The 25,723-nt window shown below is 49.7% G+C and overlaps 1 protein-coding gene across 1 annotated transcript in view; it reads right to left on the reverse strand.

Annotated features, from left to right (window-relative positions):
• Positions 1-25,723, reverse strand: part of LOC124038468 (serine/threonine-protein kinase LMTK1-like) — a 96,277-nt gene that overhangs the window by 10,869 nt on the left and 59,685 nt on the right. The window contains 2 exon segments of the mRNA XM_046354387.1: positions 1,113-1,192; positions 19,462-19,603. Coding sequence (XP_046210343.1) covers positions 1,113-1,192; positions 19,462-19,603 — 222 coding nt within the window.

A 25,723-nucleotide genomic window follows, 5' to 3' on the forward strand; every position in this document is an offset into this window, starting at 1 on the left:
CAAGTGTGGGGAAAGGGTGTGTGCACGAGTGTATGAGTGTGAGAGAGAACAGACAAAAGGGAGGGAACGAGAGAATGACGATAATCAGTTATCTTCATGTCAGAGTAGCTCAGAGTAAGCTGATCGCATGAAAGCCTGGGTAAACCTTCTACTACCACTTCACATATTAATATAATAATAATAATAATAATAATATATCCCATTTAACAGACACTTCGAGCCATAGTGACTTGCAGTGACTTTACATATCAGCGGCCCCAGGATTCCAACAGACAATCAGGTATTGCAAGCATCGTGCCCTACCAACTGAGCCATACAGGAAGCTGCACAATGTAACATGTCTTGTAACTACTCATTTTCACACTATATTCATAACCATGAACCCAATGAGTAACTGCAATACTTGTTACAGTCTTTAAAATCATAATTACACAGTAATAGGAACAGTGAAATGAGTGAAATGTAAAGTAAAACTCCTGCATTGCTAGGGCAGGCTATATGGTTCTCCCTGAGTAATATATGCCATTCAGCAGACGCTTTTATCCAAAACACATTTTTCATGTACGTGTGGTCCCGGGAATCAAGTTATCCTGGTGTTGCAAGCGCCATGCTCTACCGACAGAGCTACAGAGGACCACAAGTCCTTTGTGTGGCGTTGTACCTCTCTGTACCCGGCCGTGTCAGTCAGTCAAATCAAATCAAATCAAATTTTATTTGTCACATACACATGGTTAGCAGATGTTAATGCGAGTCTAGCGAAATGCTTGTGCTTCTAGTTCCGACAATGCAGTGATAACCAACAAGTAATCTAACTAACAATTCCAAAACTACTGTCTTATACACAGTGTCAGGGAGACATCACAGGCATCAGCCCAGGATTACCGTTACAGACACATATTACAGGTAATGCACCGTCAGCCATTTGAACAGGCTCGTTCCTTACCACGACTGGGATCACAGCTCAGGGCACAACAACCGTGAACGTGACAGAACATTTCATCTAACTACCTCCCATAATCCTGTACAGTAGCCTCCAGTACAGCGAAAATAACCAACAAAATACAACCAAAAGAATTCACAAGTAAACGTGAGGAGGGAGAGAGTGGTTTTACCTTTCCGAACCAGCCATCGCCGATCTCCTTCAAGTAGAGAAGACTGTGGCGACCGAGTTCTGTGGACTTCAGGAGTTGGACTTGGGAGACAGAATAAAAAGAGAGATGTTAGAGAATGACCTTGCACGTTTTACAACACAACTATTATTCAGTTTCAAACAATACAAACATCCACATACAAAATAAAACATACAGATAAACACCAACAACATCACACCTGCCGAGACCCACCTCAGCATTGGTTTATTTCAGACAATAACTCTCGATTTCAAGCCTCAGTCTTAAGAACGAAATGTCATCTGGCCATATACACATCTCCATCATGTACAATGAAAGCGATATAAGCCATCTCCATCTTGCAATGGGTCAAGCATCCTCTAAGTCCCAAAACTCGCCATGTTGATTTGTTTTGATTTGAGACAAAAATGACAGCAAAAGCCATGGTCCAAAAGTAAAGTTCCTCTAAGGTCAGTCAGAGGCAGGCCCTGGCATCATAGCATCAGCCTCAGTCCTTCTCTCCCATTGCTGTATCCTATCTGTCAGTAGCACGGTGATGTCCTGTGTCCCGCGTCTATTCTTTCCCCTGCAAACACCAGCCTGCTCTCACGCTCACTCTCAGCCCAAACTCATCCAAACGAGACAGGAGTGACAGCAACATTACTCCTCTGTCCTTCCCCCTCTCTCATTCCCTCCATCCCTCTCTCCCCCAACAATGACCGATGACACTCACATTCTCTGCTCCAGAGGAGGACAGACAGATCTTTGTGGCAGTGAACCCCCCTCAGACCGGCCTACACAGACCCCTCCCTGTGTGAGGGCCATATCTGACGCCTCTGCCCTATAATGTTCCAGAGGCTAGTCATTCCGTGGGGAGTGGGTACGCTCGCTCGCTACTGCAGACTCTGGCCTACAGAGAATCACAGCCATTGTCTGTGTACTACCACTGGGACTGTATGGTACCAGAAAGGACCAACCACACAGACACTGGACCTCGAAGCTCAGTGACACAGTTGTGAACTGACCCTCTAGTGATAACTGACAACTTAGAAAAGAGGTTACGCCATTTTGTTTCCTCCATCTTTCCCTCTTACTTCTAGAATAGCTTGGAACTCCAACTTCTTAGAACTCGTCTCAGAACGTCTTCAACTCTGGGTGTGCCCATTCTCTCACACCTGATTCAACTAATCAACTCCTCATTAAGCCTTTGATGAGTGGAATCAGGTGCCTTACTGCTGGGTGGGAAAAAAGCCTGCACACCCAGTGGGTCTCCAGGACCAGGATAAAGACGCTTGCTGAGGGCCACAGATAGTCCAAGGAGATGCCCATAGTAACAGCCATGACTATCAGCCTACTACCATACATTCAGAGTCTTCCATCTTTCCTGTCAACAGTAAGCCAATTCATTTCTGACGGGAAGTCTTTTTGAAAGATGAGGATCACTCGGGCCAAATGGAATTCCCATTATCATCATCATCATCATCGCAGAAGCACATGGGGCGGGAGGGGGTTCATATATATATGTGTGTGTGTGTGTGTGTGTGTGTGTGTGTGTGTGTGTGTGTGTGTGTGTGTGTGTGTGTGTGTGTGTGTGTGTGTGTGTGTGTGTGTGTGTGTGTGTGTGTGTGTGTGTGTGTGTGTGTGTGTGTGTTCACACCAGTGCACCCTGTGACCTGTGCGGGTGTAAGTGTGACTGTATAACAGCACAGCTGTATCAGGGTGGGTCTTCGTCTTGGGGACCAGTTCTGGCCCTGGACCTAGCCAAGGTCTGACAGTATGGGAGCCCCACCTCTCCCCCATCTTCCTCCCACCTCTCCCCTCTACCTCGAACCTCTGCCTCCCAGCAACACAGCATATACAACAGGGGAACTGTTGATCTTGACAGCCTGTATTCACTGGTCCATCTTGGAAATGAGAGAGCCTTGAAACCTAAATGATCCTTTAAGAGAGAGAGTGAGAAAGAGAGAGAGAGACAGTGAAAGAGAGAGATAGGTATGAATTGAGAGATAGATGGGTATAGAGAGAGAGTGAAAGAGAGAGAGAGATGTATATATATACCTGAGAGAGAGGGAGAGAGAGAGAGAGAGAGAGAGAGAGAGAGAGAGAGAGAGAGAGAGAGAGAGAGAGAGAGAGAGAGAGAGAGAGAGAGAGAGAGAGAGAGAGAGAATACCTGTCTCTCATCCTGTGATGTAGGCAGCAGGCACAAGGTCCTGTGGCCAGCTCATAAGGAACTCATGGGGAGTGGTCTGAAAAGATTGAATGTCTGACCTCAGCCCCCTAACTACCCAAGCTCCCGCCCTTAATCAACCCTGTGTGTCACTATAGGCCTCCTACTTACTCCAAAAACCTCATACAGCTATATACAGCCATACATACCACAGTGGCCATATGGAAAACACATGAGGAACACAAACTCAGCAAAAAAAGAAATGTCCCTTTTTCAGGACCCTGTCTTTCAAAGATAATTAGTTCAAATTGAAATAACTTAACAGCTCTTCATTGTAAAGGGTTTAAAAACTGTTTCCCATGCTTGTTCAATGAACCATAAACAACGAATGAACATGCACCTGTGGAACGGTCATTAAGACACTAACAGCTTACAGACGGTAGGCAATTAAGGTCACAGCTATGAAAACTTAGGATACTAAAGAGGCCTTTCCACTGACCCTGAAAAACACCAAAATAAATATTCCCTGCTCATCTGCATGAATGTGCCTTAGGCATGCTGCAAGGAGGCATGAGGACTGCAGATGTGGCCAGGGCAATCAATTGCCATGTCTGTACTGTGAGATGCCTTTGACAGAGATACAGGCAGACAGGACGGACAGCTGATCATCCTCGCAGTGGCAGACCACGTGTAGCAACACCTGCACAGGATCGGTACATCCGAACATACCACCTGCGGAACAGGTACAGGATGGAAACAACAACAGCCCGAGTTACACCAGGAATGCACAATCCCTCCACCAGTGCTCAGACAGTGCACAATAGGCTGAGAGAGGCTGGACTGAGTGCTTGTAGGCCTGTTGTAAGGCAGGTCCTCACCAGACATTCCCGGCAACAACGTCGCCTATGGGCACAAACCCACTATCGCTGGCCCAGACAGGACTGGCAAGAAGTGCTCTTCACTGACGAGTCGTGTTTTTGTTAGTCACATGTCTGTGGATCTTGTTCAGTTTATGTCTCAGTTGTTGAATCTTATGTTCATACAAATATGTACACATGTTAATTTTGCTGAAAATAAATACAGTTCACAGTGAGAGGACGTTTCTTTTTGTGCTGAGTTCATGTCCTGACAGAACAGCTGTTTTTTTCAGCATAGGCCTACAGCATGTACCGCAAGTTACTCCATTTGTGATAGTCCATTATCTTATTTCAACATACTGAGTTAAAAGAAAGTTTGCACGATATATATTCCACAAATCTAACAATGTAGATTGATTATAATCCATCTAAACTGTCTTTATGCAACAGTTTATAAAACACATACTAATTATACACTATTTTCGCAATTTGAATTACATTCATCAAAAAGTCTACACCAACAATAGCAAAGCGAACTGGCCCACTCAGATTTAGCAAGGTGTTTGAGGGTTGAATAAGCTAGCAAGCAGGCTACAAGAACTTAATAAACACAGCACATTTTGCAGAAATTAATGGTCAAATAGTAATCGGATTAATGTCATTGTTTATTTCAAGGTATGTCTTTATTTTTGCTGAACTACTTGATCTTTATTGGTTTTATATAACTTGCAGGATATCATGGTAGCCAATATTTATGTTAGACATTATACCTGGATTTACTGTTACTGCTGCTACTGTAGTAACGTTAGCAACGTTAGCACTAAGGTTAGCATGTGGCTAGCTATAGCTACCATCGGCCAACAACAGAGTGTAGCCAGTGTGGTTATAGATGTTCAATGTCTATTAGGATGGTAAAGGTTCATCTTGATTTTGTGTAAAAGTACGAGAAATGCTAATGTGCTGAACTGCTAATAAGTGATGTGTTTCAAGGCCACTAGTGGTTGGCTAGTAAGGGTAAGGCAGCAGGTGTGTAAAATAGGCTCAAGGCCTGAGCACTGTATGAGTGATAAAACATACAGAATAAATAAATCACAGGATATGGTCAGATGATAAATTGGCTATATTCAGAATGCCAAAATACTTATTCAAAAACAATAAGGACTCTGTATAATGTGGGTCATTACTGTCTTATGTGGACATTGGCTTCGATCCTGCTGTGTATTCACTCTTGTGATCTTCTCTTGACCTCACTTTTATCGACAAGACTTCGGTCAAATTCAGATAAAATATACATTTCTCCTAAAATAAAAATTTAAAGTGATATGTCGTATTAGGACTTTTAGTCCCAATACAATAATGTTAATCTCCTTGGGGACAAGATTACTCTCATGTCCACTAAAGTGCTGGGCCCATACTCACAAAACCTCTCAGAGTAGGAGTGCTGATCTAGGATCAAGTCCTCCCTGGCCATATAATATGCATTGTGATCTCAAAGACAAAACTGATCCTAGATCAGCACTTCTACTCAGAGACTCTTTATGAATATGGGCCATGGCTTTGATGAACAGTATATTGGAATTGCTAGTCAAGCAGCAGACTGACCTACGAACTGACCCACAGCAAACTGTCTAGTACAAATCATTAATTCAACCCGCCTTCTGATGTCATGGGTGTATCAATCCAGATCGGCATGCATCAGCCCCATAGCCTACACATCAACACACAACCAGGGCCATTGTCACGGATAGACAGAAAGACAGGGAGAGAAAGAGGGATAGAGAATGAGGGTCTATCTCTCTCGCATGCCTGACATACCAAGGAGCAATTGTGTAGGCTGGCTGGACCAGGGAAATTACACAACAGGCAGATGTTTGTTGGAGAGTGAGGTGAGAGAGAGAGAGATAGAGGGAGGGGGGGTAACAGGGAAAGAGGAAAAGAGAGAGAGCTCATTCATGGACCACAAAGTTAATTCTACAGGGACCTAGAGCTCTAAACCAGGGCAGAGGGGACGGTGGGATAGGTGGAAGCACTGCAGTGGTCCAGTGTTAGAACTCTAAACCAGGGCAGAGGGGACGGTGGGATAGGTGGAAGCACTGCAGTGGTCCAGTGTTAGAACTCTAAACCAGGGCAGAGGGGATGGTGGGATGGGTGGAAGCCCTGCAGTGGTCCAGTGTTAGGGCTCTAAACCAGGGCAGAGGGGACGGTGGGATAGGTGGAAGCCCTGCAGTGGTCCAGTGTTAGAACTCTAAACCAGGGCAGAGGGGACGGTGGGATAGGTGGAAGCACTGCAGTGGTCCAGTGTTAGAACTCTAAACCAGGGCAGAGGGGACGGTGGGATAGGTGGAAGCCCTGCAGTGGTCCAGTGTTAGAACTCTAAACCAGGGCAGAGGGGACGGTGGGATAGGTGGAAGCTCTGCAGTGGTCCAGTGTTAGAACTCTAAACCAGGGCAGAGGGGACGGTGGGATAGGTGGAAGCCCTGCAGTGGTCCAGTGTTAGAACTCTAAACCAGGGCAGAGGGGACGGTGGGATAGGTGGAAGCTCTGCAGTGGTCCAGTGTTAGAACTCTAAACCAGGGCAGAGGGGACGGTGGGATAGGTGGAAGCCCTGCAGTGGTCCAGTGTTAGAACTCTAAACCAGGGCAGAGGGGACGGTGGGATAGGTGGAAGCCAAGCCCTGCAGTGGTCCAGTGTTAGAACTCTAAACCAGGGCAGAGGGGACGGTGGGATAGGTGGAAGCCCTGCAGTGGTCCAGTGTTAGAACTCTAAACCAGGGCAGAGGGGACGGTGGGATAGGTGGAAGCCAAGCCCTGCAGTGGTCCAGTGTTAGAACTCTAAACCAGGGCAGAGGGGATGGTGGGATGGGTGGAAGCCCTGCAGTGGTCCAGTGTTAGGGCTCTAAACCAGGGCAGAGGGGACGGTGGGATAGGTGGAAGCCCTGCAGTGGTCCAGTGTTAGAACTCTAAACCAGGGCAGAGGGGACGGTGGGATAGGTGGAAGCCCTGCAGTGGTCCAGTGTTAGAACTCTAAACCAGGGCAGAGGGGACGGTGGGATAGGTGGAAGCCCTGCAGTGGTCCAGTGTTAGGGCTCTAAACCAGGGCAGAGGGGACGGTGGGATAGGTGGAAGCCCTGCAGTGGTCCAGTGTTAGAACTCTAAACCAGGGCAGAGGGGACGGTGGGATAGGTGGAAGCCAAGCCCTGCAGTGGTCCAGTGTTAGAACTCTAAACCAGGGCAGAGGGGACGGTGGGATAGGTGGAAGCCCTGCAGTGGTCCAGTGTTAGAACTCTAAACCAGGGCAGAGGGGACGGTGGGATAGGTGGAAGCCCTGCAGTGGTCCAGTATTAGAACTCTAAACCAGGGCAGAGGGGACGGTGGGATAGGTGGACGCCCTGCAGTGGTCCAGTGTTAGAACTCTAAACCAGGGCAGAGGGGACGGTGGGATAGGTGGAAGCCCTGCAGTGGTCCAGTGTTAGAACTCTAAACCAGGGCAGAGGGGACGGTGGGATAGGTGGAAGCCCTGCAGTAGTCCAGTGTTAGAACTCTAAACCAGGGCAGAGGGGACGGTGGGATAGGTGGAAGCCCTGCAGTGGTCCAGTGTTAGGGCTCTAAACCAGGGCAGAGGGGGCGGTGGGATATGTGGAAGCCCTGCAGTGGTCCAGTGTTAGGGCTCTAAACCAGGGCAGAGGGGACGGTGGGATAGGTGGAAGCCCTGCAGCGGTCCAGTGTTAGAACTCTAAACCAGGGCAGAGGGGACGGTGGGATAGGTGGAAGCCCTGCAGTGGTCCAGTGTTAGAACTCTAAACCAGGGCAGAGGGGACGGTGGGATAGGTGGAAGCCCTGCAGTGGTCCAGTGTTAGAACTCTAAACCAGGGCAGAGGGGACGGTGGGATAGGTGGAAGCCAAGCCCTGCAGTGGTCCAGTGTTAGAACTCTAAACCAGGGCAGAGGGGACGGTGGGATAGGTGGAAGCCCTGCAGTGGTCCAGTGTTAGAACTCTAAACCAGGGCAGAGGGGACGGTGGGATAGGTGGAAGCCAAGCCCTGCAGTGGTCCAGTGTTAGGGCTCTAAACCAGGGCAGAGGGGACGGTGGGATAGGTGGAAGCACTGCAGTGGTCCAGTGTTAGAACTCTAAACCAGGGCAGAGGGGACGGTGGGATAGGTGGAAGCCAAGCCCTGCAGTGGTCCAGTGTTAGGGCTCTAAACCAGGGCAGAGGGGACGGTGGGATAGGTGGAAGCTCTGCAGTGGTCCAGTGTTAGGGCTCTAAACCAGGGCAGAGGGGACGGTGGGATAGGTGGAAGCTCTGCAGTGGTCCAGTGTTAGAACTCTAAACCAGGGCAGAGGGGACGGTGGGATAGGTGGAAGCCCTGCAGTGGTCCAGTGTTAGAACTCTAAACCAGGGCAGAGGGGACGGTGGGATAGGTGGAAGCTCTGCAGTGGTCCAGTGTTAGAACTCTAAACCAGGGCAGAGGGGAGGGGGACCCTGCAGTGGTCCAGTGTTAGAACTAAACCAGGGCAGAGGGGACGGTGGAAGCCAAGCCCTGCAGTGGTCCAGTGTTAGAACTCTAAACCAGGGCAGAGGGGACGGTGGGATAGGTGGAAGCCCTGCAGTGGTCCAGTGTTAGAACTCTAAACCAGGGCAGAGGGGACGGTGGGATAGGTGGAAGCCAAGCCCTGCAGTGGTCCAGTGTTAGAACTCTAAACCAGGGCAGAGGGGATGGTGGGATGGGTGGAAGCCCTGCAGTGGTCCAGTGTTAGGGCTCTAAACCAGGGCAGAGGGGACGGTGGGATAGGTGGAAGCCCTGCAGTGGTCCAGTGTTAGAACTCTAAACCAGGGCAGAGGGGACGGTGGGATAGGTGGAAGCCCTGCAGTGGTCCAGTGTTAGAACTCTAAACCAGGGCAGAGGGGACGGTGGGATAGGTGGAAGCCCTGCAGTGGTCCAGTGTTAGGGCTCTAAACCAGGGCAGAGGGGACGGTATAAAGCCCTGCAGTGGTCCAGTGTTAGAACTCTAAACCAGGGCAGAGGGGACGGTGGGATAGGTGGAAGCCAAGCCCTGCAGTGGTCCAGTGTTAGAACTCTAAACCAGGGCAGAGGGGACGGTGGGATAGGTGGAAGCCCTGCAGTGGTCCAGTGTTAGGGCTCTAAACCAGGGCAGAGGGGACGGTGGGATAGGTGGAAGCCCTGCAGTGGTCCAGTGTTAGAAATCTAAACCAGGGCAGAGGGGACGGTGGGATAGGTGGAAGCCCTGGAGTGGTCCAGTGTTAGGGCTCTAAATCAGGGCAAGGGGAAAAGTGGGATAGGTGGAAGCCCTGCAGAGGTCCAGTGTTAGAACTCTAAACCAGGGCAGAGGGGACGGTGGGATAGGTGGAAGCACTGCAGTGGTCCAGTGTTAGGGCTCTAAACCAGGGCAGAGGGGACGGTGGGATAGGTGGAAGCCCTGCAGTGGTCCAGTGTTAGAACTCTAAACCAGGGCAGAGGGGACGGTGGGATAGGTGGAAGCCCTGCAGTGGTCCAGTATTAGAACTCTAAACCAGGGCAGAGGGGACGGTGGGATAGGTGGAAGCCCTGCAGTGGTCCAGTGTTAGGGCTCTAAACCAGGGCAGAGGGGACGGTGGGATAGGTGGAAGCCCTGCAGTGGTCCAGTGTTAGGGCTCTAAACCAGGGCAGAGGGGACGGTGGGATAGGTGGAAGCCCTGCAGTGGTCCAGTGTTAGAACTCTAAACCAGGGCAGAGGGGACGGTGGGATAGGTGGAAGCCCTGCAGTGGTCCAGTGTTAGAACTCTAAACCAGGGCAGAGGGGACGGTGGGATAGGTGGAAGCCAAGCCCTGCAGTGGTCCAGTGTTAGAACTCTAAACCAGGGCAGAGGGGACGGTGGGATAGGTGGAAGCCCTGCAGTGGTCCAGTGTTAGAACTCTAAACCAGGGCAGAGGGGACGGTGGGATAGGTGGAAGCCAAGCCCTGCAGTGGTCCAGTGTTAGGGCTCTAAACCAGGGCAGAGGGGACGGTGGGATAGGTGGAAGCACTGCAGTGGTCCAGTGTTAGAACTCTAAACCAGGGCAGAGGGGACGGTGGGATAGGTGGAAGCCCTGCAGTGGTCCAGTGTTAGGGCTCTAAACCAGGGCAGAGGGGACGGTGGGATGGGGAAGCTCTGCAGTGGTCCAGTGTTAGGGCTCTAAACCAGGGCAGAGGGGACGGTGGGATCTCTGCAGTGGTCCAGTGTTAGAACTCTAAACCAGGGCAGAGGGGACGGTGGGATAGGTGGAAGCCCTGCAGTGGTCCAGTGTTAGAACTCTAAACCAGGGCAGAGGGGACGGTGGGATAGGTGGAAGCCCTGCACCAGGGCAGAGGGGACGGTGGGATAGGTGGAAGCTCTGCAGTGGTCCAGTGTTAGAACTCTAAACCAGGGCAGAGGGGACGGTGGGATAGGTGGAAGCCCTGCAGTGGTCCAGTGTTAGAACTCTAAACCAGGGCAGAGGGGACGGTGGGATAGGTGGAAGCCCTGCAGTGGTCCAGTGTTAGAACTCTGGGCAGTGGTCCAGTCCAGTTAGAACTCTAAACCAGGGCAGAGGGGACGGTGGGATAAACCAGGGTCAGAGGGGCAGAGGGGACGGTGGGATAGGTGGAAGCCCTGCAGTGGTCCAGTGTTAGAACTCTAAACCAGGGCAGAGGGGATGGTGGGATGGGTGGAAGCCCTGCAGTGGTCCAGTGTTAGGGCTCTAAACCAGGGCAGAGGGGACGGTGGGATAGGTGGAAGCCCTGCAGTGGTCCAGTGTTAGAACTCTAAACCAGGGCAGAGGGGACGGTGGGATAGGTGGAAGCCCTGCAAGAATAGGTGGAAGCCTGCAGTGGTCCAGTGTTAGAACTCTAAACCAGGGCAGAGGGGACGGTGGGATGCAGGTCCAGGAAGGTGGAAGCCCTGCAGTGGTCCAGTGTTAGAACTCTAAACCCAGGGCAGAGGGGACGGTGGGATAGGTGGAAGCAAGCCCTGCAGTGGTCCAGTGTTAGAACTCTAAACCAGGGCAGAGGGGACGGTGGGATAGGTGGAAGCCCTGCAGTGGTCCAGTGTTAGGGCTCTAAACCAGGGCAGAGGGGACGGTGGGATAGGTGGAAGCCCTGCAGTGGTCCAGTGTTAGAAATCTAAACCAGGGCAGAGGGGACGGTGGGATAGGTGGAAGCCCTGGAGTGGTCCAGTGTTAGGGCTCTAAATCAGGGCAGAGGGGACGGTGGGATAGGTGGAAGCCCTGCAGTGGTCCAGTGTTAGAACTCTAAACCAGGGCAGAGGGGACGGTGGGAGTGGTCCAGGTGGGGCAGAGCATAGGTGGAAGCTGCAGTGGTCCAGTGTTAGGGCTCTAAACCAGGGCAGAGGGGACGGTCAGTGGTCCAGTGTTAGAACTCTAAACCAGGGCAGAGGGGACGGTGGGATAGGTGGAAGCCCTGCAGTGGTCCAGTGTTAGAACTCTAAACCAGGGCAGAGGGGACGGTGGGATAGGTGGAAAGCCCTGCAGTGGTCCAGTGTTAGAACTCTAAACCAGGGCAGAGGGGACGGTGGGATAGGTGGAAGCCCTGCAGTGGTCCAGTGTTAGAACTCTAAACCAGGGCAGAGGGGACGGTGGGATAGGTGGGTCCAGTGTTAGAACTCTAAACCAGGGCAGAGGGGACGGTGGTCCCTGCAGTGGTCCAGTGTTAGCTCTAAACCAGGGCAGAGGGGACGGTGGGATAGGTGGAAGCCCTGCAGTGGTCCAGTGTTAGGGCTCTAAACCAGGGCAGAGGGGACGGTGGGATAGGTGGAAGCCCTGCAGTGGTCCAGTGTTAGAACTCTAAACCAGGGCAGAGGGGACGGTGGGATAGGTGGAAGCCCTGCAGTGGTCCAGTGTTAGAACTCTAAACCAGGGCAGAGGGGACGGTGGGATAGGTGGAAGCCAGTGGCAGTGTTAGGGGAGGGCAGAGGGGACGGTGGGATAGGTGGAAGCCCTGCAGTGGTCCAGTGTTAGAACTCTAAACCAGGGCAGAGGGGACGGTGGGATAGGTGGAAGCCTGCAGTGGTCCAGTGTTAGAACTCTAAACCAGGGCAGAGGGGACGGTGGGATAGGTGGAAGCCCTGCAGTGGTCCAGTGTTAGAACTCTAAACCAGGGCAGAGGGGACGGTGGGATAGGTGGAAGCCCTGCAGTGGTCCAGTGTTAGAACTCCCAGGGCAGAGGGGACGGTGGGATAGGTGGAAGCAGTGGTCCAGTGTTAGAACTCTAAACCAGGGCAGAGGGGACGGTGGGATAGGTGGAAGCCCTGCAGTGGTCCAGTGTTAGAACTCTAAACCAGGGCAGAGGGGACGGTGGGATAGGTGGAAGCCCTGCAGTGGTCCAGTGTTAGAACTCTAAACCAGGGCAGAGGGGACGGTGGGATAGGTGGAAGCCCTGCAGTGGTCCAGTGTTAGAACTCTAAACCAGGGCAGAGGGGACGGTGGGATAGGTGGAAGCCAGTGGTCCAGTGTTAGAACTCTAAACCAGGGCAGAGGGGACGGTGGGATGCAGTGGTCCAGTGTTAGGGCTCTAAACCAGGGCAGAGGGGACGGTGGGCAGAGGGGACGGTGGGATAGGTGGAGGTGGAAGCTCCTGCAGTGGTCCAGTGTTAGAACTCTAAACCAGGGCAGAGGGGACGGTGGGATAGGTGGAAGCCCTGCAGTGGTCCAGTGTTAGAACTCTAAACCAGGGCAGAGGGGACGGTGGGATAGGTGGAAGCCCTGCAGTGGTCCAGTGTTAGAACTCTAAACCAGGGCAGAGGGGACGGTGGGATAGGTGGAAGCCCTGCAGTGGTCCAGTGTTAGGGCTCTAAACCAGGGCAGAGGGGACGGTGGGATAGGTGGAAGCCCTGCAGTGGTCCAGTGTTAGAACTCTAAACCAGGGCAGAGGGGACGGTGGGATAGGTGGAAGCCCTGCAGTGGTCCAGTGTTAGAACTCTAAACCAGGGCAGAGGGGACGGTGGGATAGGTGGAAGCCCTGCAGTGGTCCAGTGTTAGAACTCTAAACCAGGGCAGAGGGGACGGTGGGATAGGTGGAAGCCCTGCAGTGGTCCAGTGTTAGGGCTCTAAACCAGGGCAGAGGGGACGGTGGGATAGGTGGAAGCCCTGCAGTGGTCCAGTGTTAGAACTCTAAACCAGGGCAGAGGGGACGGTGGGATAGGTGGAAACCAGGGCAGCCCTGCAGTGGTCCAGTGTTAGAACTCTAAACCAGGGCAGAGGGGACAGATAGGTGGAAGCCCTGCAGTGGTCCAGTGTTAGGTCTAAACCAGGGCAGAGGGGACGCCCTGCAGTGGTCCAGTGTTAGAAATCTAAACCAGGGCAGAGGGGACGGTGGGATAGGTGGAAGCCCTGGAGTGGTCCAGTGTTAGGGCTCTAAATCAGGGCAAGGGGAAAAGTGGGATAGGTGGAAGCCCTGCAGAGGTCCAGTGTTAGAACTCTAAACCAGGGCAGAGGGGACGGTGGGATAGGTGGAAGCCCTGCAGTGGTCCAGTGTTAGGGCTCTAAACCAGGGCAGAGGGGACGGTGGGATTGCAGTGGTCCAGTGTTAGAACTCTAAACCAGGGCAGAGGGGACGGTGGGATAGGTGGAAGCCCTGCAGTGGTCCAGTGTTAGAACTCTAAACCAGGGCAGAGGGGACGGTGGGATAGGTGGAAGCCTGCAGTGGTCCAGTGTTAGAACTCTAAACCAGGGCAGAGGGGACGGTGGGATAGGTGGAAGCCCTGCAGTGGTCCAGTGTTAGAACTCTAAACCAGGGCAGAGGGGACGGTGGGATAGGTGGAAGCCAAGCTGCAGTGGTCCAGTGTTAGGCTCTAAACCAGGGCAGAGGGGACGGTGGGATAGGTGGAAGCCCTGCAGTGGTCCAGTGTTAGAACTCTAAACCAGGGCAGAGGGGACGGTGGGATAGGTGGAAGCCAGAGGGGACGGTGGGATAGGTGGAAGCTGGTCCAGTGTTAGAACAGTGGTCCAGTGTTAGTGGGATAGCTCTAAACCAGGGCAGGGGACGGTGGGATAGGTGGAAGCCTGCATGGTCCAGGTGGAGAGGGGACCCTGCAGTGGTCCAGTGTTAGAACCAGGGCAGAGGGGACTAAACCAGGGCAGTGGTCCAGGTTAGAACTCTAAACCAGGTGGGATAGGTGGAAGCCCTGCAGTGGTCCAGTGTTAGAACTCTAAACCAGGGCAGAGGGGACGGTGGGATAGGTGGAAGAAGCCCTGCAGTGGTCCAGTGTTAGAACTCTAAACCAGGGCAGAGGGGACGGTGGGATAGGTGGAAGCCCTGCAGTGGTCCAGTGTTAGAACTCTAAACCAGGGCAGAGGGGACGGTGGGATAGGTGGAAGCCCTGCAGTGGTCCAGTGTTAGAACTCTAAACCAGGGCAGAGGGGATGGTGGGATAGGTGGAAGCCCTGCAGTGGTCCAGTGTTAGGGCTCTAAACCAGGGCAGAGGGGACGGTGGGATAGGTGGAAGCCCTGCAGTGGTCCAGTGTTAGAACTCTAAACCAGGGCAGAGGGGACGGTGGGATAGGTGGAAGCCCTGCAGTGGTCCAGTGTTAGAACTCTAAACCAGGGCAGAGGGGACGGTGGGATAGGTGGAAGCCCTGCAGTGGTCCAGTGTTAGGGCTCTAAACCAGGGCAGAGGGGACGGTGGGATAGGTGGAAGCCCTGCAGTGGTCCAGTGTTAGAACTCTAAACCAGGGCAGAGGGGACGGTGGGATAGGTGGAAGCCCTGCAGGTCCAGTGGTCCAGTGTTAGAACTCTAAACCAGGGCAGAGGGGACGGTGGGATAGGTGGAAGCCCTGCAGTGGTCCAGTGTTAGGCTCTAAACCAGGGCAGAGGGGACGGTGGGATAGGTGGAAGCCCTGCAGTGGTCCAGTGTTAGAACTCTAAACCAGGGCAGAGGGGGGATAGGTGGAAGCCCTGCAGTGGTCCAGTGTTAGGGCTCTAAACCAGGGCAGAGGGGACGGTGGGATAGGTGGAAGCCCTGCAGTGGTCCAGTGTTAGAACTCTAAACCAGGGCAGAGGGGACGGTGGGATAGGTGGAAGCCCTGCAGTGGTCCAGTGTTAGAACTCTAAACCAGGGCAGAGGGGACGGTGGGATAGGTGGAAGCCCTGCAGTGGTCCAGTGTTAGAACTCTAAACCAGGGCAGAGGGACGGTGGGATAGGTGGAAGCCCTGCAGTGGTCCAGTGGTCCAGGGCAGAGGGGACGGTGTTGGAGCCCTCTAAACCAGGGCAGAGGGGACGGTGGGATAGGTGGAAGCAGAGGGGACCTGCAGCGGTCCAGTGTTAGAACTCTAAACCAGGGCAGAGGGGACGGTGGGATATGTGGAAGCCCTGCAGTGGTCCAGTGTTAGAACTCTAAACCAGGGCAGAGGGGACGGTGGGATAGGTGGAAGCCCTGCAGTGGTCCAGTGTTAGAACTCTAAACCAGGGCAGAGGGGACGGTGGGATAGGTGGAAGCCAAGCCCTGCAGTGGTCCAGTGTTAGAACTCTAAACCAGGGCAGAGGGGACGGTGGGATAGGTGGAAGCCCTGCAGTGGTCCAGTGTTAGAACTCTAAACCAGGGCAGAGGGGACGGTGGGATAGGTGGAAGCCAAGCCCTGCAGTGGTCCAGTGTTAGGGCTCTAAACCAGGGCAGAGGGGACGGTGGGATAGGTGGAAGCACTGCAGTGGTCCAGTGTTAGAACTCTAAACCAGGGCAGAGGGGACGGTGGGATAGGTGGAAGCCAAGCACTGCAGTGGTCCAGTGTTAGAACTCTAAACCAGGGCAGAGGGGACGGTGGGATAGGTGGAAGCCAAGCCCTGCAGTGGTCCAGTGTTAGGGCTCTAAACCAGGGCAGAGGGGACGGTGGGATAGGTGGAAGCTCTGCAGTGGTCCAGTGTTAGGGCTCTAAACCAGGGCAGAGGGGGCGGTGGGATAGGTGGAAGCCCTGCAGTGGTCCAGTGTTAGGGCGTTGGTGACTAACTTTGGGAAGACTTTTTGGGTTAACACCAGAACCAGAATATATAGTACAGTGCACCCTGATATTCTTAAAAACTCCTCACTGAAAACACTAAGCTTTGTCTCTAATCTACTGCCAAGTATGAATAATTTTTTTGAAGAAGAGAATTAAGGCACAAAATAAAAGCTGTATTTGTACCTTTTCTCTATATCCTCTCAACTTCATCTGACCTTTTCCTCTACCGTTTATATTTTATTCCCTTTGAGAAAAGCTGTGAAAGTTAGTGACTGTCTGCATTTGATATTGTTCTCTCTGACTGTCATTCCCTGTGCTTATGCAACATCCCCCTCACAGAGATTACTTCAAATAAAGTGCATTTGGAAAGTATTCAGATCCCTTCCCTTTTCCACATTTTGTTACGCTACAGCCTTATTCTAAAATGGATTGAATTCAATTATTTTTTTCCCTCATCAATCTACACACAATACCCCATAATAACAAAGTGAAAACAAGTGTTCAGAAATGTTGCAAATTTATTAAAAATAAAAAACAGAAATACCTTTGCTATGTGACTCGAAATTGAGTTGTTTCCATTGATCATCCTTGAGATGTTTCGACAACTGGATTGGAGTCCCCCTGTGTTAAATTCAATTGATTGGACATGATTTGGAAAGGCACACACCTGTCGACATAATGTCCCACAGTTGACAGGGCATGTCAGAGCTAAAACCAAACCATGATGTCTAAGGAATTGTCCGTAGAACTCCGAGACAGGATTGTGTCAAGGCACAGATCTGGGGAAGGGTACCAAAAAATGTCTACAGCATTGAAGGTCCCCAAGAACACAGTAGCCTTCATCATTCTTAATTGGAAGAAGTTTGGAACCACCAAGACTCTTCAAAGAGCTGGCCACCCAGTCAAACTGAGCAATGGGGCAGAGGGGCCATGGTCAGGGAGGTGACCAAGAACCCGATGGTCACTCTGACAGAGCACAAGAGTTGCTCTGTGGAGATGGGAGAACCTTCCAGAAGGACAACCATCTCTGCAGCACTCTACCAATCAAGCCTTTATGGTAGAGTGGCCAGACGGAAGCCACTCCTCAGTAAAAGGTACATGACAGCCCGCTTGGAGTTTGCCTAATGGCAAAGGACTCTCAGAAAATGATAAACAAGATTCTCTGGTCTGATGAAACTAAGATTGAACTCTTTGGCCTGAATGCCAAATGTTATGTCTGGAGTCGAGGTCGACCGATTATGATTTTTCAACGCCGATACCAATTATTGGAGGACCAAAAAAAGCTGATACCGATTAATCGGACGATTTCTTTTGCATTTATTTGTAATAATGACATTTACAACAATACTGAATTAACACTTATTTTAACTTAATATAATACATCAATAAAATCAATTTACCCTCAAATAAATAATGTAACATGTTCAATTTGGTTGACATAATGCAAAAACAAAGTGTTGGAGAAGAAAGTAAAAGTGCAATATGTGCCATGTATGAAAGCTAACGTTTAAGTTCCTTGCTCAGAACATGAGAACATATGAAAGCTGGTGGTTCCTTTTAACATGAGTCTTCAATATTCCCAGGTAAGAAGTTTTAGGTTGTAGTTATTATAGGAATAATAGGACTATTTCTCTCTATACCATTTGTATTTCATTAAGCTTTGACTGTTGGATGTTCTTATAGGCACTTCAGTATTGCCAGTGTAACAGTATAGCTTCCGTCCCTCTCCTCGCTCCTACCTGGGCTCGAACCAGGAACACATCGACAACAGCCAACCTCGAAGCAGCGTTACCCATGCAGAGCAAGGGGAACAACCATTCCAAGTCTCAGAGCGAGTGACATTTGAAACGCTATTAGCGCGCACCCCGCTAACTAGCTAGCCATTTCACAACGGTTACACCAGCCTAATCTCGGGAGTTGATAGGCTTGAAGTCATAAACAGCGCAATGCTTGAAGCACAACGAAGAGCTGCTGGCAAAACGCACAAAAGTGCTGTTTGAATGAATGCTTACGATCCTGCTGGCGTCTACCACTGCTCAGTCAGACTGCTCTACCAAATCAGTCTTAGTTATAACATAATGACACATAGAAATACGAGCCTTAGGTCATTAATATGGTTGAATCAGGAAACTATCATCTCGAAAACAACAACATGCCAACAACGGTTGGCATCCATAAGTCTAAATATTCCTGTTACATTGCACAACCTTTAATGTTATGTCATAATTACGTAAAATTATGGCAAATTAGGTGGCCCAAACCGTTGCATATAAACTGACTCTGCGTGCAATGAATGCAAGAGAAGTGACACAATTTCACCTGGTTAATATTGCCTGCTAACCTGGATTTCTTTTAGCTAAATATGCAGGTTTAAAAATATATACTTCTGTGTATTGATTTTAAGAAAGGCATTGATGTTTATGGTTAGGTACACATTGGCGCAAGGACAGTCCTTTTTGGCGAATACGCACCGCATCGATTATATGCAACGCAGGACACGCTAGATAAACTAGTAATATCAACCATGTGTAGTTAACTAGTGATTATGATTGATTGATTGTTTTTTATAAGATACGTTTAATGCTAGCTAGCAACTTACCTTGGCTTACAGCATTCGCGTAACAGGCAGGGTCCTCGTGGAGTGCAACGTAATCAGGTGGTTAGAGCGTTGGACTAGTTAACTGTAAGGTTGCAAGATTGAATCCCCGAGCTGACAAGGTAAAAATTTGTCGTTCTGCCCCTGAACGAGGCAGTTAACCCACCGTTCCTAGGCCGTCATTGAAAGTAAGAATGTGTTCTTAACTGACTTGCCTAGTTAAATAAAGGTGTTTTTATTTTTTATTTGAACCCAACCCAATCGAACATCTCTGGAGACCTGAAAACAGCTGTGCAGCGACGCTCCCCATTCAACCTGACAGAGCTTGAGAGAATCTGCAGAGAAGAATGGGAGAAACTCCCCAAATACAGGTGTGCCAAGCTTGTAGCGTCATACCCAAGAAGACTTGAGGCTGTAATCGCTGCCATAAGGTGCTTCAACAAAGTATTGAGTAAAGGGTCTGAATACTTATGTAAATGTGATATTTTAATTTTATTTTTTTTTTATAAATTCGCAAACAAAACTAAAAACTAGTTTTTGCTTTGTCATTATGGGGTATTGTGCAGATGGATGACTGAGAAAAAAAACTATTTAATTCATTTTAGAATAAGGCTGTAACATCACAAAATGTGGAAAAAGTCAAGGGGTCTGAATACTTTCCGAATGTGCTGTACTTAAATCTTCTTGTTGAAAGAAAAGTATTTGAACTGCACTGAACTGAAACTAAATGAGGGTGAGAGACAGAGAGACAAAGACATGTTGGTCCTACCTGATCGTCCTGGTTGTTTGGCCATGGGGAGTGACACCTCAGTCAGGGGCAGGATGTAAACATCAGGTCCGCTCTGGGATGCAGGGGATGCCAGGGTGGACAGGTCCGCCTGGTACTCCTCCCCCTCGGCATTCTCAAACTCCTACAGGAGAGGACAAAAAGGTCAGAGTTTAGATAGTTCATTATGTGTCATTCCCTGAGTTTGAACCCTGGGGAGCGTGTGTGTGTGTGTGTGTGTGTGTGTGTGTGTGTGTGTGTGTGTGTGTGTGTGTGTGTGTGTGTGTGTGTGTGTGTGTGTGTGTGTGTGTGTGTGTGTGTGTGTGTGTGTGTGTGTGTGTGTGTGTGTGTGTGTGTGTGTAGAGAGAGAGTATTGGAAGAATTTGGAGACAGGATATAAGTGTAAAGCCCCTTAGTTGTATGGAGTTGTGTAGCGGGGTGGAAACTATGTAAAACTGTGACCCTTTGTAGCCTCCTCCAGCACCCACTCCAATGCTTCCCCCCATCATCCTCACCCCTCCTTCCATCCATCCCCCATCCATCCTGTCCCACGAGAGAATATACACACACAGGACACACCCTCTTGTCTCTAGGTCCACAGCTTCACACGGTCCCTAACGGCCCCTCTAACATGTGTTTTCACTCTCAGGGTCACTAGAGAGCCAGGAAAACACATGCCTCTAACACGTACCCTTACAGAGATCACACACATGCAGTTCCCATAACATATACTGCTACAGAGTTCACACAAACACACATAAACATCCACTCACATATCTCTCCCACATACAGCACATACGGAAAGTATTCAGACCCCATTTTCCACATTTTGCTACGTTACAGCCTTATTCTAAATACCCAGAGATGTTCGATCAGGTTCAAGTTTGGGCTCTGGCTGGGCCACCCAAGGACATTCAGAGACTTGTCCCGAAGCCACTCCTGCGGTGTCTTGCCTGTATGCTTAGGGTTGTTGTCCTGTTGGAAGGTGAATCTTCATCCCAGTCTGAGGTCCTGAGCACTCTGGAGCACATTTTCAAGGATTTCTCTATACTTTGCTCTGTTCATCTTTACCTCTGTCCTGACTAGTCTCCCAGTCCCTGCCACTGAAAAACATCCCCACGGCATGATGCTGACACCACCATGCTCCACCATAGGGATGGTGCCAGGTTTCCTCCAGACATTACGCTTGGCATTCAGGCCAAAGAGTTCAATCTTGGTTTCATCAGACCAGATAATTTTGTTTCTCATGGTCAAAATCTTTAGGTACCTTTTGGCAAGCTCTAAGCGGGCTGTCATGCGCATTACACTGACGAGTGGCTTCCGTCTGGCCAGGCTACCATAAAAGCTAGATTCTCCCATCGTCACAGAGGAACATCAGAGACATGGCATTCCAGAGGGACATCAGAGACTGCAACGTTCTCTGCTTCACGGAAACATGGCTTACTGGGAAGACGCTATCCGATGCGGTGCAGCCAACGGGTTTCTCTACGCACCGCGCCGACAGAAACAAACATATCTCTGGTAAGAAGAGTGGCGGGGGCGTATGCCTCATGACTAACGGGACATGGTGTGATGAAGGAAACATACAGGAACTCAAATCCTTCTGTTCACCTGATTTAGAATTCCTCACAATCAAATGTAGTCCGCATTATCTTCCAAGAGAATTCTCTTCGATTATAATCACAGCCGTATATATCCCCCCCCAAGCAGACACATCGATGGCTCTGAACGAACTTTATTTAACTCTTTGCAAACTGGAAACCATTTATCCGGAGGCTGCATTCATTGTAGTTGGGGATTTTAACAAAGCTAATCTGAAAACAAGACTCCCTAAATTTTCGATTGCGCAACCAGGGGTGGTAAAACCTTGGATCATTGTTACTCTAACTTCCGCGACGCATATAAGGCCCTGCCCCGCCCCCCTTTCGGAAAAGCTGACCACGACTCCATTTTGCTGATCCCTGCCTACAGGCAGAAGCTAAAACAAGAGGCTCCCACGCTGAGGTCTGTCCAACGCTGGTCAGACCAAGCTGACTCTACACTCCAAGACTGCTTCCATCACGTGGACTGGGACATGTTTCGTATTGCGTCAGATGAAAATATTGACGAATACGCTGATTCGGTGTGCGAGTTCATTAGAACGTGGGTCGAAGATGTCGTTCCCATAGCAACGATAAAAACATTCCCAAACCAGAAACCGTGGATTGATGGCAGCATTCACGTGAAACTGAAAGCGCGAACCACTGCTTTTAATCAGGGCAAGGTGTCTGGTAACATGTCCGAATATAAACAATGCAGCTATTCCCTCCGCAAGGCTATTAAACAAGCTAAGCGTCAGTACAGAGACAAAGTGGAATCTCAATTCAATGGCTCAGACACAAGAGGCATGTGGCAGGGTCTACAGTCAATCACGGACTACAAGAAGAAACCCAGCCCAGTCACGGACCAGGATGTCTTGCTCCCAGGCAGACTAAATAACTTTTTTGCCCGCTTTGAGGACAATACAGTGCCACTGACACGGCCTGCAACGAAAACATGCGGTCTCTCCTTCACTGCAGCCGAGGTGAGTAAGACATTTAAACGTGTTAACCCTCGCAAGGCTGCAGGCCCAGACGGCATCCCCAGCCACGCCCTCAGAGCATGCGCAGACCAGCTGGCCGGTGTGTTTATGGACATATTCAATCAATCCCTATACCAGTCTGCTGTTCCCACATGCTTCAAGAGGGCCACCATTGTTCCTGTTCCCAAGAAAGCTAAGGTAACTGAGCTAAACGACTACCACCCCGTAGCACTCACTTCCGTCATCATGAAGTGCTTTGAGAGACTAGTCAAGGACCATATCACATCCACCCTACCTGACACCCTAGACCCACTCCAATTTGTTTACCGCCCAAATAGGTCCACAGACGATGCAATCTCAACCACACTGCACACTGCCCTAACCCACCTGGACAAGAGGAATACCTATGTGAGAATGCTGTTCATCGACTACAGCTCGGCATTCAACACCATAGTACCCTCCAAGCTCGTCATCAAGCTCGAGACCCTGGGTCTCGACCCCGCCCTGTGCAACTGGGTACTGGACTTCCTGACGGGCCGCCCCCAGGTGGTGAGGGTAGGCAACAACATCTCCCCCGCTGATCCTCAACACGGGGGCCCCACAAGGGTGCGTTCTGAGCCCTCTCCTGTACTCCCTGTTCACCCACGACTGCGTGGCCACGCACGCCTCCAACTCAATCATCAAGTTTGCGGACGACACAACGGTGGTAGGCTTGATTACCAACAACGACGAGACGGCCTACAGGGAGAAGGTGAGGGCCCTCGGAGTGTGGTGTCAAGAAAATAACCTCACACTCAACGTCAACAAAACTAAGGAGATGATTGTGGACTTCAGGAAACAGCAGAGGGAACACCCCCCTATCCACATCGATGGAACAGTAGTGGAGAGGGTAGCAAGTTTTAAGTTCCTCGGCATACACATCACAGACAAACTGAATTGGTCCACTCACACTGACAGCGTCGTGAAGAAGGCGCAGCAGCGCCTCTTCAACCTCAGGAGGCTGAAGAAATTCGGCTTGTCACCAAAAGCACTCACAAACTTCTACAGATGCACAATCGAGAGCATCCTGGCGGGCTGTATCACCGCCTGGTACGGCAACTGCTCCGCCCTCAACCGTAAGGCTCTCCAGAGGGTAGTGAGGTCTGCACAACGCATCACCGGGGGCAAACTACCTGCCCTCCAGGACACCTACACCACCCGATGTTACAGGAAGGCCATAAAGATCATCAAGGACATCAACCACCCGAACCACTGCCTGTTCACCCCGCTATCATCCAGAAGGCGAGGTCAGTACAGGTGCATCAAAGCTGGGACCGAGAGACTGAAAAACAGCTTCTATCTCAAGGCCATCAGACTGTTAAACAGCCACCACTAACATTGAGTGGCTGCTGCCAACACACTGTCATTGACACTGACCCAACTCCAGCCACTTTAATAATGGGAATTGATGGGAAATTATGTAAATATATCACTAGCCACTTTAAACAATGCTACCTTATATAATGTTACTTACCCTACATTATTCATCTCATATGCATATGTATATACTGTACTCTACATCATCGACTGCATCCTTATGTAATACATGTATCACTAGCCACTTTAACTATGCCACTTTGTTTACTGATCACTTATCACTCCAGTGTTAATCTGCAATATTGTATTATTCGCCTACCTCCTCATGCCTTTTGCACACATTGTATATAGACTGCCCATTTTTTTCTACTGTGTTATTGACTTGTTAATTGTTTATTCCATGTGTAACTCTGTGTTGTCTGTTCACACTGCTATGCTTTATCTTGGCCAGGTCGCAGTTGCAAATGAGAACTTGTTCTCAACTAGCCTACCTGGTTAAATAAAGGTGAAATAAAATAAAATAAAACTTTGTCTACATACTCATCTCATATGTATATACTGTACTCGATACCATCTACTGTATGCTGCTCTGTACCATCACTCATTCATATATCCTTATGTACATATTCCTGATCCCCTTACACTGTGTATAAGACAGTAGTTTTGGAATTGTTAGTTAGATTACTTGTTGGTTATCACTGCATTGTCGGAACTAGAAGCACAAGCATTTCGCTACACTCGCATTAACATCTGCTAACCATGTGTATGTGACAAATAAAATTTGATTTGATTTGAACTCTGGAGCTCTGTCAGAGTGACCATAGGGTTCTTGGTCACCTCCCTGACCAAGGCCCTTCTCCCCTGATTGCTCAGTTTGGCCGGGAGGCCAGCTCTAGGAAGTTTCTTGGTGGTTCCAAACTTCTTCCATTTAGGAATGATGAAGGCCACTGTGTTCTTAGGGACCTTCAATGCTGCAGACATTTTTTGATACCCTTCCCCAGATCTGTGCCTCGACACAATCCTGTCTCGGAGCTCTTCAGACAATTCCTTTAACCTCATGGCTTGGTTTTTGCTCTGACATGCACTGTCAACTGTGGGACCTTATATAGACAGGTGTGTGCCTTTCCAAATCATGTCCAATCAATTGAATTTACCAAAAGTGGACTCCAAACATGTTGTAGAATCATCTCAAGGATGATCAATGGAAACAGGATGCACCTGAGCTCAATTTCTAGTCGCATAGCAAAGGGTCTGAATACTTAAGGGAATATGTTTTTTTTAATTTGTACAAATTTTTTGCTTTGTCATTATGGGGTATTGTGTGTAGATTAAGGAGGAAAAATACATATATATAATAGATTTTTGAACAAGGCTGTGGTCAGAATACTTTCCGAATGCACTGTACTGTATACAGCAACCTAGATCAAACAGACACATAAACATGCAGCCCTCTCACACATAGCTGCACACGTGTACATATGCACATACCACAGTGCTCGCACACATAAATAATAACAATACATGATCTTTATATATCACTTTAAAAGTTGCTGTACAATTGTAGAAATGAAAAAAACAAGAAACAGAACTCTAAACAACACAACACATTTGCAACTATTGAACTCCAGTGGTTCCTTTTCCGTGTAACATTCTCAGAGCACTAAAACACAAAAGAATGTAATAACATTCCCTTTCTATGACATCAAGCATTGGACACTTTCACAGAACACATTCACAGAACACATTCACAGAAAGTTCAGACTACACTTGTGCCTCTGATAATATCCTTCACTGATTAGCCAACTAAAAGACTAAGCACTCTCCGACCAGACCTCAAGAATCTGTCCAGGTGCAGCTTCCTAGCTTGATGGGCGTTCTCCGGTCCGCAAAACTGGATCTGCTCCAGTCTGCGATGTGGAAAAAGGTTGGGAACCCCTTTTCTATAAGAACCTTCGGCAAGAGCAGCTGGAGCTGAATATCAGCCTGATACAGACTCTTAGCGAGAGTTCAGACTACACTTGACCTTCTGATGACATTCCCTTAAATAACATCCCCACCTTTTCTTACCTGAGCTCAAGTTCCATTGGGAAAGCAGGCGTGTTGGTCACCCACAAGACACAAGATCACTTGTACCCTGTAACCCAAATGTCTCTGCAGAGCAACAAGCTAAATGAACCTGCTTCCCTACCTTCCACCCAGGGTGGCCCAGCTGGTTTGCAGGGCATGGTAGTGGCAGTGCCAAGCACAGAGCCTACAGTAGGAGCATGGTCCTGCAGCTGAGATAGTCTTCATTGTTGAGTTCAGCGGATAACAGCTAGCTAGCACTCTGGTGAGACCACAATGGTTCAT

The sequence above is a fragment of the Oncorhynchus gorbuscha genome, linkage group LG06 (genome assembly GCF_021184085.1).
Source record: "Oncorhynchus gorbuscha isolate QuinsamMale2020 ecotype Even-year linkage group LG06, OgorEven_v1.0, whole genome shotgun sequence".
NCBI lineage: Eukaryota > Metazoa > Chordata > Actinopteri > Salmoniformes > Salmonidae > Oncorhynchus > Oncorhynchus gorbuscha.